A 16,908-nucleotide genomic window follows, 5' to 3' on the forward strand; every position below is an offset into this window, starting at 1 on the left:
CACCCGTCCCTAGTCCCTAAGATCATTAGCACTTTTTGGAGTCCTGGGTTGGTGGAATGGAGACCTATCGTTATTCTGATTCTGGGCCACAGGAGAATGTTTATGCAAATCCAGCAGCTGCTAATGACAGTATTGGGCAGCAGGTGAACAGAATGGACACAAGAAGTGAAGATGTGACCTTTGACCTCTTTGATTACCCTTTCCTGTCTCATGTATCTAGTAAGGTGGCAGAGTGATATGTGGTGATATATTCCTATACCCCTAATAACAGGGAATTGCTTTTGATTGGTTCTAAAATATCACAACAACATCAACATCGTTTGATGGCTGTATCTGAAATTGCTTTGAAGACAATCCTGCCAAGCATCATATTGATTTTCCAATAAAAGCGCAATCTACAAACTCTAACATGGTTATGACATCATAACACCCACCAGCCTGGTGTGGGTTGTTTGGAGTTGCTTCTTTATAGTTCCAGGTGTGGGTTGTGTTGATTGAATAGCTGCCAGAAATCTGCATCAGATCAGTGCATTGAGAGCCTTCAGCATGCTTCATCTCTCCATGGTGTATTGAGAGGTCTGCTGTGCATTGTGTTTCAACTTGTCACCAGCAGGGGTCAATGTTACCACATTATTACTGTTTTTGGGGATGGGTCTGCTGTTTAAACTGTCTGGCTGCTTGTTCTTTATTACAGAATTCGTAAAGGAGAAAAGCATCGAGGCAAACACCCAAACCAATGTAGTGTTGTTATTATGTGTGTGAATTTGTTTTACTTGACTGAATCAATTAGAATAGAATAGAATGTTATTGATCATCATGCTGCATGCAATCGAAAGAAAATCCCATGCAATTGAAATTTAACTTGCACCCCCTCATATCACACATACACAAACACATGCATTACAGAGGGGGTGCAGGGCAGCCATTCTACGGCACCCATGCAGCAGTTGGTGGTTCGGTGCCTTGCCCAGGTGCACCTTGGCAGTGCTCTGGAGGCAAACTGGCAACTCACCAGCTGCTGCTACTGCCGCCCCATGGAATGCTCATTATAGGATCAACAACACAAAATATAACTAGGCAGAGACAGATTGGAATATACAACTCAAACACACATAATCATAACAATCATATAAGTAAAAAAGTAAAGAGAATATGTATTATAGCTAAAAGCAAACAGCAATAGTGATCATGTGTTTTTACAGTATATATATTACACTTATATACACTTACATAGAAAGACCAGGAGCCGGTCAGATACCTCAAACCACACTTAGAGCAGCTTAGCGCTTTGCAAGTGTTAGAGAAGCACTCTGAGGTCATTAATAAATCAGCAAATTGTCGCTGACACATGACACTAAGAAAATCAAATCTAACCTTGAGGATGTGCAGCCGCCGTCGTCAGGAGTAAAGAGTGTGACCGAATCCTCTGTAGTGGAGAATGACCTCTGGTGTTTCAGAAGTAACCTTGTACTTGACCAGGTGGCTGACAGCAGCTGTTTGGCAACATCACACAGATCAGTTTTTGCTCAGTCCTGGAAATGACAAACATTGTACCAACTTGTCTCGATTTTATCTCCACATTACGGTGCCAACTCCTCATTTTTCCAGCTGCTTGGGCCCATTCGTGATGACACTTCTTGAAACATGCAGCTGACATTTGAGCCGGCCCATGGGACTCTATCCATCCTCCGTGACCTGAAACAATCCATAATAACCTCTGACCCCCGACCTTTTCAATTGTCATGTTGTTCCTGGACTTGAGCCGGTGGGTGGCTGGTGCAGTGTGGTGAGTCTGAACTTGTCTTGCCATCTGTCTGAGAAGGACGAAAAGAGGACAAACCCTGGGGAGAAGTAGCATTATAAAGTCCAAAACAGTGGTAGTCTGCAAACATTTCACTCATATGACAAATTGTGCACATTGTGAAGAAAGGTTGAATTATTGTAAATGTATTGATTGCGTGTTTTTGTTTTTCCTTTCGTTGCTTGTGATGCCAGAAGCTAAATGATTTTTGCAAGGGTAATCGAGCAGTCTAGGACAACATAAATCAACACATAAATCCAAATGTTTAGAGAATGCATAGCTGTGTGCCGCTGAAAAATGCACAGTGAAGAAATTGAATTATATTTATCTGCGGTCTGTAGGTGGAATTGTTTGTGTTTGGGCGGTAATAGATCTTGAGGCTCATTAATAGGGCCAAGAATGTAACACAAACAATAGAGACAATACACATAATATCAGGCAAAGGTATTAGTTTAACAGAGGGAGCATCATTTATACCATGAGTGTGACAATATATGTGTGAATGTGAAATGTGAAATGTATATATGCTTGTGTTAAAGAGGTAAGCGTTCCCAATGGACGCTGGTGAGGAGGCATGTGGTCTGGCCTGTTCTATAGTGGACCAGACAAAATTTTATTTCATATAACACCCAGATAAAGTTTGTTCAGTTGTTGCTTGGGTTGAGAAGTTTTTGCATTCTCTTGCTTTTCATGAAGGTCATTTTTTTGTTCTTTTTTTGAGATGCGAAAATAGTGTAATGAACTAAGTTTCTGGTGAAAGTTTGAAGGTTTCCAGCTTTTCTTTCACAGTGATGGACTCAGTTGTGGACGTCCCATTTGTGGCCACATTACCCCCTGTATGAAAATGCAATCTGTACACAGATACATGACTCAGATAAGGAAATCACATCTAGGTAATGCATTGCCATTGGAATGTAATTCCATCTGCCAAACCACAAATAGCTGCAATCTGACTCACATTGTCATCATTTGGAATGAACCAAACGATAGTACATTCCAGCAACACAGCAACGGTCCATGCAAAGAATGTTATTTTGAAAACTGTTAATCAATTTTCCAAACATAATGCAGAATCCAGACTACATTTTAATGCAAGGTGTAAATGCAGCCTAAATATGCAGATATCAAAACTTTTGCCTAACAAGAGCATTGAGCTGCTTCCCGTGACCCTGCACAGGATAAATAAAGATCGGAAAGACAGATTATAAAGATGTCCATCATTTTCTACTGTATGCAACACACCATCACAATTTCCACAACAAAACTCAGAGTCAGCCCAATTTCTAATACTACCTGTCTGCACACCATAGGGCAGTTAAACCCTTTCACACAGACACACACACACACACACACACACACACACACACTCCCACACACTTGCGTGCATATTGGACAGGTCATCCATCAAGCCCTCAATGAGCTCAGGATCTGGGGAGTGCGGTCTAAATGAGAAATCATTGACTAGGAAACTGTGTGGTAATGGGGTCTGCGTCTGATTGGATAAAGCGACTGAACCAAGAAGAGAGCGGTGGGTTGGGGGCAGGGCTGGGGGGGTGGTGGGCTAAAGGGCTGGTTGACCATCTGTATTTTTCTGGTGAGGGCGCAGATGAAAAATGAGCCAGTGAAATGAGAGAAACAAACAAATAATCAGGCAGAGGAGCAGAGAGAGGCAGTGTGAGAGAGATACGGGTGTGTACATGGCAACACACATACAGCAGAAACCACATTTTTGCAGTATTGAACAAGATAGTACGGCATGAAAGTGTGTATTACAATAACAATCAGTAATATACCACACTATTCTCTTTGATGCACATGGAACTGACATTTAGGATTTGCTATGGGCTTTGTTGCATGTTGTGTGTGTGTGTGCATGCCTGTGTGTGTGTGTGTGCGTGTGTGTCTGCCCACGTTGGTGCATGTGTGCCCTGTCATGAAGCCTGCAACAGGCCGATAATGGTCTGAGCCTCGCCTGGCGGCAATGTTTATTGATGTGATGATGCATGCTGGGAGAAAAGATTGCTTTCAAAGGTCAGTGTTAATATCAGAAGGTCAACGTGTTAACTCACTGCTATTGTTTGTTGGTATGCACGCTTGACAGCCAAACGGTTGTGTACACACATGCATGCATATACAGAGAGGTCATTATCAATATAATAATTGTTCAAATATATTGTCGTGGAATTGCCATTTGAGCACCTTTGTTATACTGTTACTTCGAACTAATACTACATAATACCATGTTCTGTTGCTATCACAGCAGCCATCACATCCTGTTCAGCTCAGTTCAGCTTATTCTCTCTTATGCAGTGTAAAGTATGGATGTGTTCCAATGCAATAAAATGGAACAACACCAACAACAAAAACAAATAAATGGTGCACTATGAAGCACCAGGTCCTCTAATCTATGTGTGGGTTTGTGCTTTGCATTGTAGCACTAATCATCATATGTATCGATGGGTGTCAGTTATAATTCAATGTATGACTTTTATTGCTCTCAATTACTGTTAAATGTGCTCAGTTGGTAATTTCTTGCTATTGCAATTAAGTGAGGTGACAAGAGAAAGCGAGAACTGAGCTGAGGTGACAAGAAAACAATTACATTTCTTCTGTGAAATCTATTACTTTAATGACGTAATTGTGTCTAAAAAAGTATATATATATATATAGTGTTTACAATAGCAGGTAAAACCATATTCAGTGAGGCTTTTATTGTTTTAAGTCAGAAGTGAAATGCATTTGCTTATATATTCGTTGGGGGGGTGGTGTGTGGGGGGGTAGCCATGTAAATGTGTCAGTGAGTCCTCACATCCGCTGTGGTGACGCCTGCAGCCTGAACCGTTGCACTCTTTGCATCCAAATCCAGCAGCGGAGCTTCATTTGCTGGGTTTTCGCCGAGGTTGGGCTATGACAGGGGATCAGTGTACGGCAGACAGAGGGCAGATTGATTTGACCTCTGTTTCTCTCTCTCTCTCTCGCCACTACCAGATGCTTATCCCATTTAACGTGACTGACTCAGGGATGTGAGCTATTGTGTGTGTGTGTGTGTGTGTGTGTGTTTATTCTGTGGGTCTGATGGAAGACGACGAGGTTGATAGATTGCACTGAACTGTCTGTTTGTTACTGGCCAGGGAAAGAAGGGATGAGAGAGAGAGAGAGAGAGAGAGAGAGAGAGAGAGAGAGAGAGAGAGTCCAGGGAGAAGGAGGGATGCATCTTTATAGTGTTCCAGGGAAACAAACAACTAACAAGCGGGACAGGCTGTCAGTGAGCTGACAGAAAGTGATGAGCTGTCAGGGCAGTTTTGTTGTTCCTCATTAACAAGTCCACCCCCAAAAAGGCTGCTTTTGTAACTACAAAAAGTTGTATCTTTTATAACTCTCTATCGTTTAGACCAGCTCATGATAACATGTGCAGGAATAATAAAGTCAAAAAGCTTCTTTTAAACAATGTGAAAAGGGTAGGAGCGTTAATTGAAAGGTGCGTTAGACTGGGAGGCTGAGGGCAGGCGGTTAATAGCAAACTGCCCTAAACACTATAAGTGAAACAAAGAAGGTGAATGACTGAGAACCCCATTAACCTCATCTGTGATTAGAGATCCCTAATCAGTAAATTAATGCCTCCAAATCACCACGGCCATCGGGTAAAAATAATTAATCAGTGAATCCTTACAGGGTGTCTGGAGGAAGTTGGATTTCAGATGATTTTCTGTGTTTTTTTGTTTGGATTGGCAGCGCGGTACCTTTCAGGGAATGGATTATATGCTCGCTGCCACGTATTGTCGGAAACAAAAAACCTCATGGCAGCTGACAGAGCATGTGGTGACTGAGCAGAGGAATGCACCAGCTATTATCCATCAGTCTGTGTTTAAGCCACGCTCCAACGTGTATGCGTGCACACACACACACACACACACACACGCATGCAACAAAATAGGAAATGCAAAGGGTGTGAATGTCGCCTGCTCTCTTGCTTGTGCAGCCAGTCAATCGCTCCCACGCACACACACACACACACACACACACACACACACACACACACACACACACACACACGCACGCACACGCTTGGCTAAGAGCTGTAATGATGCTTTTACTCATTCAATGCTCAGCAGAATCTCCTTGTTGTGCCGTAGTGATTAATGGCAACCAAAGAGCTTGAATCTCCAACAGAATGAATGCGAGTTAACGACTTATTAATCAAACTGCGAGACTTAAAACAAGTAACACATTCACCGTGTCTCCCCTGCAAGTGGAAATGGAGTATAGGCCAATCTCTCGCTCACACACTCTCACACTTTAACTCACAAAACACGTAAACGTTTGTTAAATTTAAGGCGCAGTTGCTTGTGCAGTTGTTTTCGTGGATCTTTGAGTTGCCTTCTGTTCTTGCCTGGTGTTTCTCTTTTTTGCACTTTGCAATTTGTTTTTATTGAAGCAAACATTGTACATGACATTGTGCATACAGTTGTAGGATATTTTCGAGATCATTTTTTATATAGAAAGAGGGGAAAGAGGAGAGAGAGAGATAGAGAGCAGGAAGGAAGGTTGTATTATCACTTCTATTGTTGTTGAACTTTATACATAGACCCTGAGGTAGAGTACAAGTAGATTGGAGTTGCAATGATGTCATAGGGTACATACAGATCTTACAGGATGATGTAGAACAGCAATGTAGGATAGTACCAATTGCATCATAGGTTGTGAGAGAGAGAGAGAGAGAGAGAGAGAGAGAGAGAGAGAGAGAGAGAGAGAGAGAGAGAGAGAGAGAGAGAGAGAAACAGAGAGAGAGAGAAACAGAGAGAGAAACAGAGAGAAAAACAAAACAGAGAGAGGACATCCCACCCCGAAACCCCACCCAACCCCACAGTCACACAACCCCGCATTCAAACAACCTGCCTGAAATGCAAAATAAGATGATAAAATAGAATAAAAAGGAACTGATCGGTGTTCAATCGGGTAACGACTTATTAATCAAACTGCAAGACTTAAAACAGGTAACGCATTCACCGTGTCTCCCCTGCAAGTGGAAATGGAGTATAGGCCAATCTCTCGCTCACACACTCTCACACTCTCACTCACAAAACACGTAAATGTTTATTAAATTTAAGGCACAGTTGCTTGTGCAGTTGTTTTCGTGGATATTTGAGATGCCTTGTGTTCTTGCCTGGTGTTTCTGTGTCAACAATCTGCGACGGATGTCTCAGAAGTGTGTGTACTGATAGCCGGGGACAGGTACCATCAGTCTTGGCATCAAAGGGAGATTAATGACAGCGCCGTATTTAGCTCCTGCCCTGCCTCCCTGTCTGACCTACTATCACAGTCTTTCTGCTCTCAATACTTGTCTCATTTTTAATATGAGTTTTACTCCAAGGTATAATTTATTACTCTCATCATTGTACTTTGGAGGCTGAATTGAATGCTAACGATGTACTGATACTGCATGTGCAGGAGGCCGTAAGAATTCCTCACAGTTCTGGTATGATAAATAAAGCTATCTTAAAGCTTAAATCTCTTGAATCTTAAATCTTAAATCTTACCTCCAGTATACTGTATGTCCAGAGGAAGACTGACTATTATCATGTATTATTTCTTCTTCTTGTTTTCATTAAAATGCGTTCTGGGCCGCAATTAACAAACTCCACACGTTCTCAACAATGAACCTATTTTCCACCATTTCTCTTGTGCCATGACCCAGAAAGCACTACTGTGCCTGGGACTCACTAGTGAGTCCTGACCCTCTGTTTGGGGAACACTGGTCCAGAGCACATCTGTATTCAGTTCTGGCTCCGTGCTCATATTGTCAATGGCCAGTGCCCAGACTCCTGAAGATGGATGAAGCTAAAGCCCAGCCTAATAACCAGTCTATCCCCCCAGGGTTGGTGTACAACTGCACTCCTCTGTCACCTGCGTTCCTGCACTGTCTCCATATTGACTTAGGCATTTCATTTTCATGCATTCATATTCATCACCAGACAAGCCTTCCAAGCTTCCGTGGTTCCAGGGATATATTGCTCTCGTTCTTTTATTTCTGTCTCATTCAGATTCATTTTCAGTTTCAGTTTGTGTGCATGTGTCTGTATTGTCTTCCACAATATTACATTGTATTAATGAGTGTATGTCCCAGTAAATACTGTTGTCACACTTGCATCTTAATTGTTATTCCTACTGTGACGCAGAGGCAATATTGATGTCAATGTAAAGCACAAGCCTCAATACAACGGTGTTTTTTTTTTCCTCACGACAACCAAAATGGAAAACAGGACACGCAAACCTTAGAGTAAGAGAGAAATGTAAAGGTCATGGCAAATTTGTTATGGAGAGGTAGATGCAGGTAGAATGTTTACAGGTCAAAAGCACAATACATTTGGGGGTCATCTCACACAATACACACACACGCAGAAAGAAAGCAGAATCAAGCACGAGGAAGCGAATACACCAAAAAATGTGTCTCGAATCTGATCTGGGATAGGAGAAAGAAGAAATGAAAATAGAACCTGAAATGAAGCACTTTGCCAGCTTAACTGCACAGAAAGAATCAGGCCACAGAGAGAACGAGAGGCTCTCCACACCGTGTTTGGGCTCACTATTGGTATTGGACTGAAGCTCTTGAGCTGAAGTAGGCGAGTGCTTCTATGGCTTTGTATGGATCATTATCAGAGTGCTGTGTGGGTGAGCGACCGTGCACCCATTTGTGTTATTGTATGCGTGTTTGTCTTTGTGTGTATTGTCAGGAAGGATGTGCAGCAGCAGCAGCGGCAGAAGCAGCTCTATTGTTTCTACCTCCCCTCATATTCTTCCTTCCTTCCTCTCCCTCCTCCCCCCCAGGGTGTGGACAGCAAACAGGGACAAATTGGTCTAGGCTGCTCTTGTATTTGGAGATTACCTGTGAAGTCATAGGTGAGGATGACTGGCCTGATGAAAAATAAGGCCAGGTGGCTACCGTAAGTCTACCTAGCAGCCAGCACCCGGGGCCAAGCTGTGCTGCATGTCACAATGCGCTCCACTCCTTGCCACACCATTAAAATTGACAAATGCTCTCATCAACAGCTCTCCCAAGTTAGTAACTGCTGCCTGATGCACCTAAAGCCCTGGCTCAGTGTTTTGCCCCAGTTCATGTGCTAGCCTTTTTCACAGTTGGAAAGCTTAATTATTAATGATTCACTTTCCATTTACTATGTTTTGCCACACCTTCAGGATCCACACAAAGTAGCTGCACAGCACTGTTAGATGGCTTTTCATTTTACAACCCCTACGCTCAGGACCAGTGAAGTCCTGAAAAATAAAGCAGGTAAAAAGTATCTGGGGCAGTGTGCTGTGAAGGGAGAGCGCAGAAGTATTAGGACAACCAGTGGCCCCGGGTAAAACGAGGCCTACTCGTGCTGTAGATTAAAAACTCCATCCCAGTTCTTCACCTCCAGGGATTTGGGGACATATCTAGCCCAAGACAGGTGTATGGTTCTGGGCCACAGGGCGGCAAATGCCCCCTTCCTTTGCTGTGCCAGACCCTGGTCCCTCTGGGAAAAAGACCCATTGTGCGTGTACCATCTGTTGCAGCACACACGCACACGCACACACGCACGCACGCACGCACGCACACACACACACACACACACACACACACACACACACACACACACACACAAAAGAGACGACAGGGGCAAAGGGACGGAGCTGATTTGCAACACCTGTTTAATATCATTAGGAGGTGCAGTTGGATTTGCCAAAGCTATTAAAGAACATTCTCTGTGCAAATGGGGTTTGTAGTTGGGAAGAAAAAAGATTAGGCTACTGCAGACATTTTGTAAACAGAAGGAAAGATTAGTTTGTTGACGATTTTGGTGTGAGGGGTGGCTGGTACATTTCCAGGCTGTTGCTTCATTAATGTTTCATCCTAAAAATTGGAGCTCTTAATTGTCTCAGCATTACTGTAATTCTTATTAAATAATTATTATAAAATCACTCTTTTAGGGTAGTGTCAGCATTAATAATGAGCTTAGCCTTAAACCTGCTAAATTGGTATCGGAAGAAGGATTTTGTTTATTTAAACATCACCGAATATGGCACAAACATACAGATCATCTCCCTGAAGCCAGTTAGGAGCAGCCTCAGCTCTGAGTTTGGGTTTAGGGTTGGGCTGCAGTAGCCGTCGTCAGCCGGCTGGTGTCGCTATTTCCCTTCAGTGAGGCGGAGAGCTGCTCCAAATAGGTCAAGGAAAAAGTTTTGTGTTTTGACAATACGACGAGGGCGGAGCGGCGCCGCGCTGATTGGTCGACGAGTTTCGGCTCTCGCTCTCTGATTGGCTCCCGGCGTCCTAATGGGACAGCGAGCAGGCTGTGGTCGGGTCCCCCCCTCCACCCCTCCTCCTCTTCCTACTCCCCGTATCCCCCTCCCCTCGCCCCCTCCCTCAGACTCATACACTCCGCTCTGCCCCGGCGTTGATTGTCACACATTGTTTACTACGACTTGAAATGTGACTCACAAACCGCACAGGCTCTCTGCTGGAGTAATCGCACCGACAACCAAGGGGATTCTTGTCTTTTTTTTTGGACGCGCACTGTGCGTGTTTGGTTATTTGGGGACCCGGCTGTTGGAGACTGCCCTTCTCTGCCATGACAGTGGATTTGATCGCGCTTTTATGTGCGCTGGTCATCACGTCTTCTGCGATGGAAGGTAAATGTAAATGTAGAGATGCTTGAGCTCCGTGTTGTGTGTGTTTATGGGAATGTGCTCGGCTTGTTCCTCAGGGGATGCTGCGCCGTGTCGCGGACGCCGATGCCGGGAGGGTTTACACGTGGATCGCGGTTGAATCCGTGTTCACCTTTCCTGTCTTGTCTCTCTGCTGTTTGTCACCCTGTTTTGTTGGTTCATCTTGCAGAGATTTAACGCTTGATTTAAAGTCTTACACACACTCTTTGTTGTTTTTCACGCGTTATTTCATCTTCTCATATGAAACCACGAGCAATCGGAGTTGTGAGTAGTGAAGTGAAGGCGGATGACGCTCAGGTTGTTACATTAAATTGTGTGGAATACTCGGTTGAAACTGGTCAGAAGATGGGATGCACAGCGCAGGAAGTCTCCCAAGTCTGAGTTTGTGTTTTTGATTTCAGTCCTTTCGATACACTCATATCAGCCATATTCTCCTCCTAAACAGCATCTCCCCCTTCAGACTGCGTGTGTGTCTCTAAGATCTTCTCTCCATCCATCTCCATTTGTTCTCCTCTCCTCTCCTCTTTTCTCCTCTCGTCTCGTCTCGTCTAGTCTCGTCTCGTCTCGTCTCGTCTCGTCTCCTCTCCTCTCCTCTTTCTGCATCTGCGTCCAACCCATCTCCCTCTTTCTCCCGCACCCAACAATGCGAGCAGCGGTGTCACTGTAAGCAGCTAATATCTCCTCACTTAAACATGTTTTTCATTGACACTGTGGGACCCCAGGGACCCCAGACCCCAGACTCAGGGATATCCCAGCAGCCAAAGCATCATTTTGCAGTTTATTGTAACTTATCCTTCCTGCGAACGACATCATGCAGGTACATCAGCCCATCAGTCATCCAAAAAAAGTCTGTAAATCTACTCTGAACACATTCATCACCAGCAAATGAGGCAATTTTATCACATCTCCCTTTTTTTCTTTAATCGTTACAACTCTTTTCTTGGAGCATTCCCAGCTCGGGCACTGCTCTGTAATTCAGCAGTGGCTTTCTTGTTTGTGCTCATCGGATTTCAACACAGCAATGGATACGGAGCCCGGAGCCCAAATTACTACTTCTGGGAGGATGGAGGATGATATTTTGGGTTTCAGATGTTTACCCGGTATGTAATGACAGGTAAAATGTCATTCTAGATAGTGAGCGCAGGGTGGGAGTGAAGGGTGAGATTTCCCGGCCAGGAATTAGGTGCAGGGTTTCTCCTTTGAAAGATGGGATGAGAGAGAACCAGATGGGCCAGATCTGGCCCCCGGGTTACCCCGGTAACAGGGATGAAAGTGATTTCCTTGTTTGGGTCGCTAATTGAAAGGAGGTTGTCCCATGGGCAGGTTAAACCCGTCACTGAGCTGAACTCCAATCTGTTGCTCTTTTCTCTCTCGGTGGTGATTGTGTTTCTTTCAACGTGCGTGCGTGCGTGCGTGCGTGTGTGTGTGTGTGTGTGTGTGTGTGTGTGTGTGTGTGTGTGTGTGTGTGTGTGTGTGTGTGTGTGTGTGTGTGTGTGTGTGTGTGTGTGGAGTATAGCCTGTGACCACATTCCCTCTCCTGTCACCCTTAATCTGGTTATAAGGTCACTAATCACCACATCAGCCTGTAATCGCAAACAAAGTGTCAGAGATCAGTGCGTGTGTTTGCCTTAGTTACTTGAGATTAAGGGCCAGCTGTGACCATATGGACACAGAGTCTGAAATGAATGTAATTATTTATAAGGCCTCCTGACACACACGGACACGCACACACACAGATAGAGAGAGACATGTTGCTCACTAGATGACATGTTTGAGCTGTGGGATTGAGAATACATGGATGTTAGGCAGAGTTGGGGCGAGTAGTAATAGTAGGCGAGGTATGTCGGAGCCTGAAAGATGCAGAATAAAGTGCTGAAACTTTTGGAATTGGAAGTTTAAAGTCTATTATTGGACTTCTATGACTCAAATTTGCAACAAACATGTAGGTATGTTGGTGAAGATGAGTGCTGGTTCACATTTTCTCTGCCACTTTGCCATTTTTGTTCAATTCCTCACTATCTGTATATTCAAAATTCTCAAATCTCCCCATTCCTCTCTCCTCCGTCTTCTCTTCCTCTTCCCGACTCCCTCTGCACCGACAGCTCTGGCCTGCAGCGGCGGTAATTCGCCCCTGCGTACACGACCGTCACTTATTTCTGTTTGCCCTCAAACCAATAAGCCAGCTCGTTTTAACGGCCTGGAAAATGGACATAGGATGCGTGTGTGTGTGTGTGTGTGGATGAAATGGCAGTTGAAAGACAGACGGGGACCGGGGGAGATGAAAGGACAAAAGAAGGCAGAGAATGGGAGGTCAGCAAGTTTTGCAGGAGATTCAGGCGATACAATGAAATGATAGAGGTGTGTGTGTGGGAGGGGGCAACAACGGAGGTGCGCAAAGGGAGTAAGATAAGAGAGCATTAGTTATGTGCCGTTACTAGTCTCTGAGGATGCGTTATTAAGTAGCTGCACTCTAGTAATGCCTCCTCCTCAGAGGCAGAGAGGATGGAGATGGATTGGAGATGATTGCATGTACGTTAGTAAACAACAGCGATACACGAAGCAGCAGCAGCTAATGGTCACAGAGGTCAGAACCACATGCGATTGTGCGATGGCGCACATTCATCAGGGGTGTTTACAGTGGCAGGAGCAGAGAGGAGGAAAGGATAAAGGTCGAGTTCTACCCTTGACCCTCCAACGCACCCCAGCCTGAGCCAACTCAGGCTGAAACAGACTGTGTGGAATGTGTGTGTTTGAGTGAATGAATCAGGTGAAATATGCAGTTGTGACGGTTCAGTCCTTCTCCCAGGCATCAGATACGATGCTCACCTGAACATCCTACCTCAGGAAACGTCAGATTTCACATGCATGCCAGGCGACATTGCCTGCTCCTACATTGGAAATCCCTCACTCCTCCCTCTATTTCGCAATGGCTTAAGGATACAATGTATAAATACAACTTTCTTAGACTCAAGAAAATCAAGTACACTATGAGGGGCCACACTGATACATTCTATCAGAGATGTCAACCTTTCCTCTCTTATTTCACAGATCTACAGACTATGCCAGACCAGTGACTGAATACCAGAACACCGAACAGTTCCGTTTTATTTTATTTTTTCATTTCATTTTACATTTCAGGCAGGCCAGGACGGGGTTGTGTGAATGCGGGGTTGTGTGACTGTGTGACGGGTTGGGTGGGGTTTCTGGGTGGGATGTCCCCTCTCTGTTGTTTGTTTGTTTGTTTTTCTGTTTTTCTGTTTCTTTCCCCTCTCTCTCTCTATCACAACCTATGATGCGATTTGTACTAGCCTACATTGCTGTTTGACATCATCCTGTAAGTTCTGTATGTACCCTATGACATCATTGCAATTCCAATCTACTTGTACTCTAGCTCAGGGTCTATGTATAAAGTTCAACAACAATAGTAGTGAAAATACAACCTTCCTTCCTGCTCTCTATCTCTCTCTCTCCTCTTTCCCCTCTTTCTATATAAAAAATGATCTCGAAAATATCCTACAACTGTATGCACAATGTCATGTACAATGTTTGCTTCAATAAAAACAAATTGCAAAAAGAAAGAAAAAGATTTCACATGCAGTTACCGTCAAAATGATGCGTTCAGTTGCGGAGTCATACTTTTCTGTCTGTCCCTGTTGCGTGTCTCTGTAGTTTCCTGCTTGGTCTCGCACGCGCGTCGTCACTGGATGTTGGTGCTAACCGTGTTGTGAAAACCCAACTCGTGACATGCGGTCTAGCGTCCGCCAGGCTTGCGTAATATTCAGCGTTAAAAATTCCCTGCGATGCGACGTGTGACTGCGTACGCGTGCGTGCGTGCGTATGTACGTGTGAGACAATGTTATGAACAGCTGTGCAGAGGAGACACTCTGTGAAAAGAGTCCTGTTGAGTCTCTCATGAATGTAAATACTGTATTCCCCCCACCCCTACACACGCACAGACATATATACACACACACACACCACCTCTCCTTTTCCAAACACACAGTTTATGAATGTTGGATCAGCCCGAAGGATGAGAAGGATGGGGATGGGCATCACTGTATTTTGGCCGCAGGCGCTACTACTGACCTGGGACCACCTGAAGTAGAATTCAATTTTCCACTCGTTTTGTCCCCGCCGTGTGTGTGTGTATTGTACGTTTGGGTCCCTGTGCCGTGTCAGTAGAGTGCTGAAGCCATTACGGCCTGCAGGGGTGGAAGACGCCGCCTCATCCTTTAATGGAGGCTTTATGTTGCCCACAGTGAAAAGGCTTATTGGTGTTAAAGTGTGCTTACCACGCCTCGTCCGCGCTGATGACCCCAGTGCAAACCGGTGCCCACGGCTGGTGTACCTGTAGTGCTGTAAAGGCGTCCCATCAGAGTGTTATTGGTGCAGGCGGAGTGTGTGTTTGTGTGTGTGTGTGTGTGAAATATCTCCAGTCTGTGCAGGTTTTATTCCTTTACAATGCCTTGCTCACATATTGCAGTGTATGGTGCGCATGAATTCTCTCTACTCCCTCTATCTCTCTGTTTCATTTTCACACACACACACACACACACACACACACACACACACACACACACACACACACACACACACACACACACAGTCTCCCCCCCCTTGTAGCTCACCTTACCCTAGAGACATCTGAGCCTCAGGAAGGCCAGATGGTGGATACAGGTTGGGGGGCTGGTATGCATGTGCGCAATTTGTGTGTGTATGTGTCCCAAAGGAGAGTGGAGAGTTGAGAGAGAGAGTCAAAATATGTAATTGTGATTTTTCTGTAGACTAATTTTGCAATTTTTATATCCATTGAGTACCACTAACCCGTCTTTCTAACCTCTAAACGTTGCCTCACGTTCACCTTTTTGCCCAGCGTCCTCTGACTTGTGGTTGAATTCATCCGCAGGCCTTTTTGCGCACTTCTTATCGTTTTATTCATCGTGTTCTCGGGCGTTGTCTTCTTTTGTCGTCCACGGGCCCGCCTTGTCCGTTTGATGGTTTCTGCGGAGATGCAATCGATTTCAACCCCATCTCGCCTCATGTTGGGACCTTATCGGAGCAGGTGTGTGAGAGCGGGGCGACGGGCTGAAGCCTTTATCTGTCCCATCTCGGGGATAAGCAGATCCACTGCGTCAGCAACATACGACACATATTACGGCGGCGAAGGAGTGAAAGCAGTGATGCCTGTGACACAGATCAACCTCAAACTGTGTGAGTCATCTGTTTGCCTGTAAAGCCAAATGGAAACACACACACATGCGCAAGGAAGGCTTGACGCGCACCGGAGAACAAACTCAGATGACCCTCAAAGCCACACCTAGTGGAAAATGGCAATGCTTGTAATTGATTGCGCGCAGTGACCCAGCGTCCCACCACTGGAGGATGGCGATGAGAAAAATGTGCTTTTTCTTGGTCTTTTTTTTCTCGGTCTCCCAGGCTTTATCCTCCCATTATCACCTGTCCTAAAGATTGGGTGACAGTTGTTCAGTCAGCAGGAAAGAGAAGCCTCTTTGATATTGGTAGAGTTGGAGAGGCGAGGAGGAAAAGCATCGATTATCGAGTCTTGTTTCCCTCCGTTCACACACCGCCTGGCTACGCTCTGCTCTTCCTCCTCCTCCTCCTCCTCCTCCTGGGTCCCCATAGTGCTGTCCACACCATCCCTCCTCCTTGGACGAGCTCTGAGCAGAGCCACAATAGGCTGTTGTTGCATTGACTTCCTGGCAGTTTGTCCTTCCCTACTAGATTTTCCCTTTTTGAGAAATTTTAATTAAATCTGTGAGTCGTGCTCAGGTACACAACCCTCTCTGTCTGTCTGTCTGTCTGTCTGTCTGTCTGTCTGTCTGTCTGTCTGTCTGTCTGTCTGTCTCTCTCTCTCTCGCTCTCTCTCTCTTTCTCTCTGTCTCTCTCTCTCTCTCTCTCTCTCTCTCTTTCTCTCTGTCTCTCTCTCTCTCTCCCTTCCTCCTCTCCTGTCCGTCACTCCCGCTTACCTGCCTCTCGCTCTGTGTTTTTTTAGTTAAAACAGCTGCATTGGTGAAGCATTCTAAGGTCCACAGACGCAAAGTGAAACATGAGCCGGTTCTTCTGTAGACGAAACGAACACAGCATTGGCAGGAACAGGTAGAGGGGAAAAGAGACTGTTGAGTTTCTGGGCTTGTAGGAACAAAGAGCTTCATTTATGGTCGTTATAATGAGATGTGTTTTTTAAGTCGTGGCCAGAATGATTTAATTTGACTTTTAAGCCCCAAGGTCTTGGGTAAAGGCTGCAAGCAGGAAGGCTGCAGGGCAGAGGTTAAGTAGTGGGTGGAGGCACAGGTACAGTGGCGCAGTGTTGTCTGATCATGAGTGCAGTGGTGTGGGAAAAGTCTACAACCAAACTGATAAAAAAAATGAAAGAAGATAGG

General features: G+C 45.0%; 1 protein-coding gene across 2 annotated transcripts in view; it reads left to right on the forward strand.

Annotated features, from left to right (window-relative positions):
- The first annotated feature begins 10,206 nt into the window (after positions 1 to 10,206).
- Positions 10,207 to 16,908, forward strand: part of ephb1 (EPH receptor B1) — a 129,111-nt gene continuing 122,409 nt past the window's right edge. For both annotated transcript variants that reach the window (XM_076144889.1, XM_076144890.1), the window contains exon 1: positions 10,207 to 10,471. In XM_076144889.1, coding sequence (XP_076001004.1) covers positions 10,411 to 10,471 — 61 coding nt within the window. In that variant the 5' untranslated portion in view covers positions 10,207 to 10,410. The remainder of the gene's footprint in view (positions 10,472 to 16,908) is intronic.

Source organism: Genypterus blacodes, unplaced genomic scaffold (assembly GCF_046128005.1).
Source record: "Genypterus blacodes isolate CSIRO-AG114 ecotype Tasmania unplaced genomic scaffold, CSIRO-AGI_Gbla_v1 ptg000029l_1, whole genome shotgun sequence".
Taxonomy (NCBI): domain Eukaryota; kingdom Metazoa; phylum Chordata; class Actinopteri; order Ophidiiformes; family Ophidiidae; genus Genypterus; species Genypterus blacodes.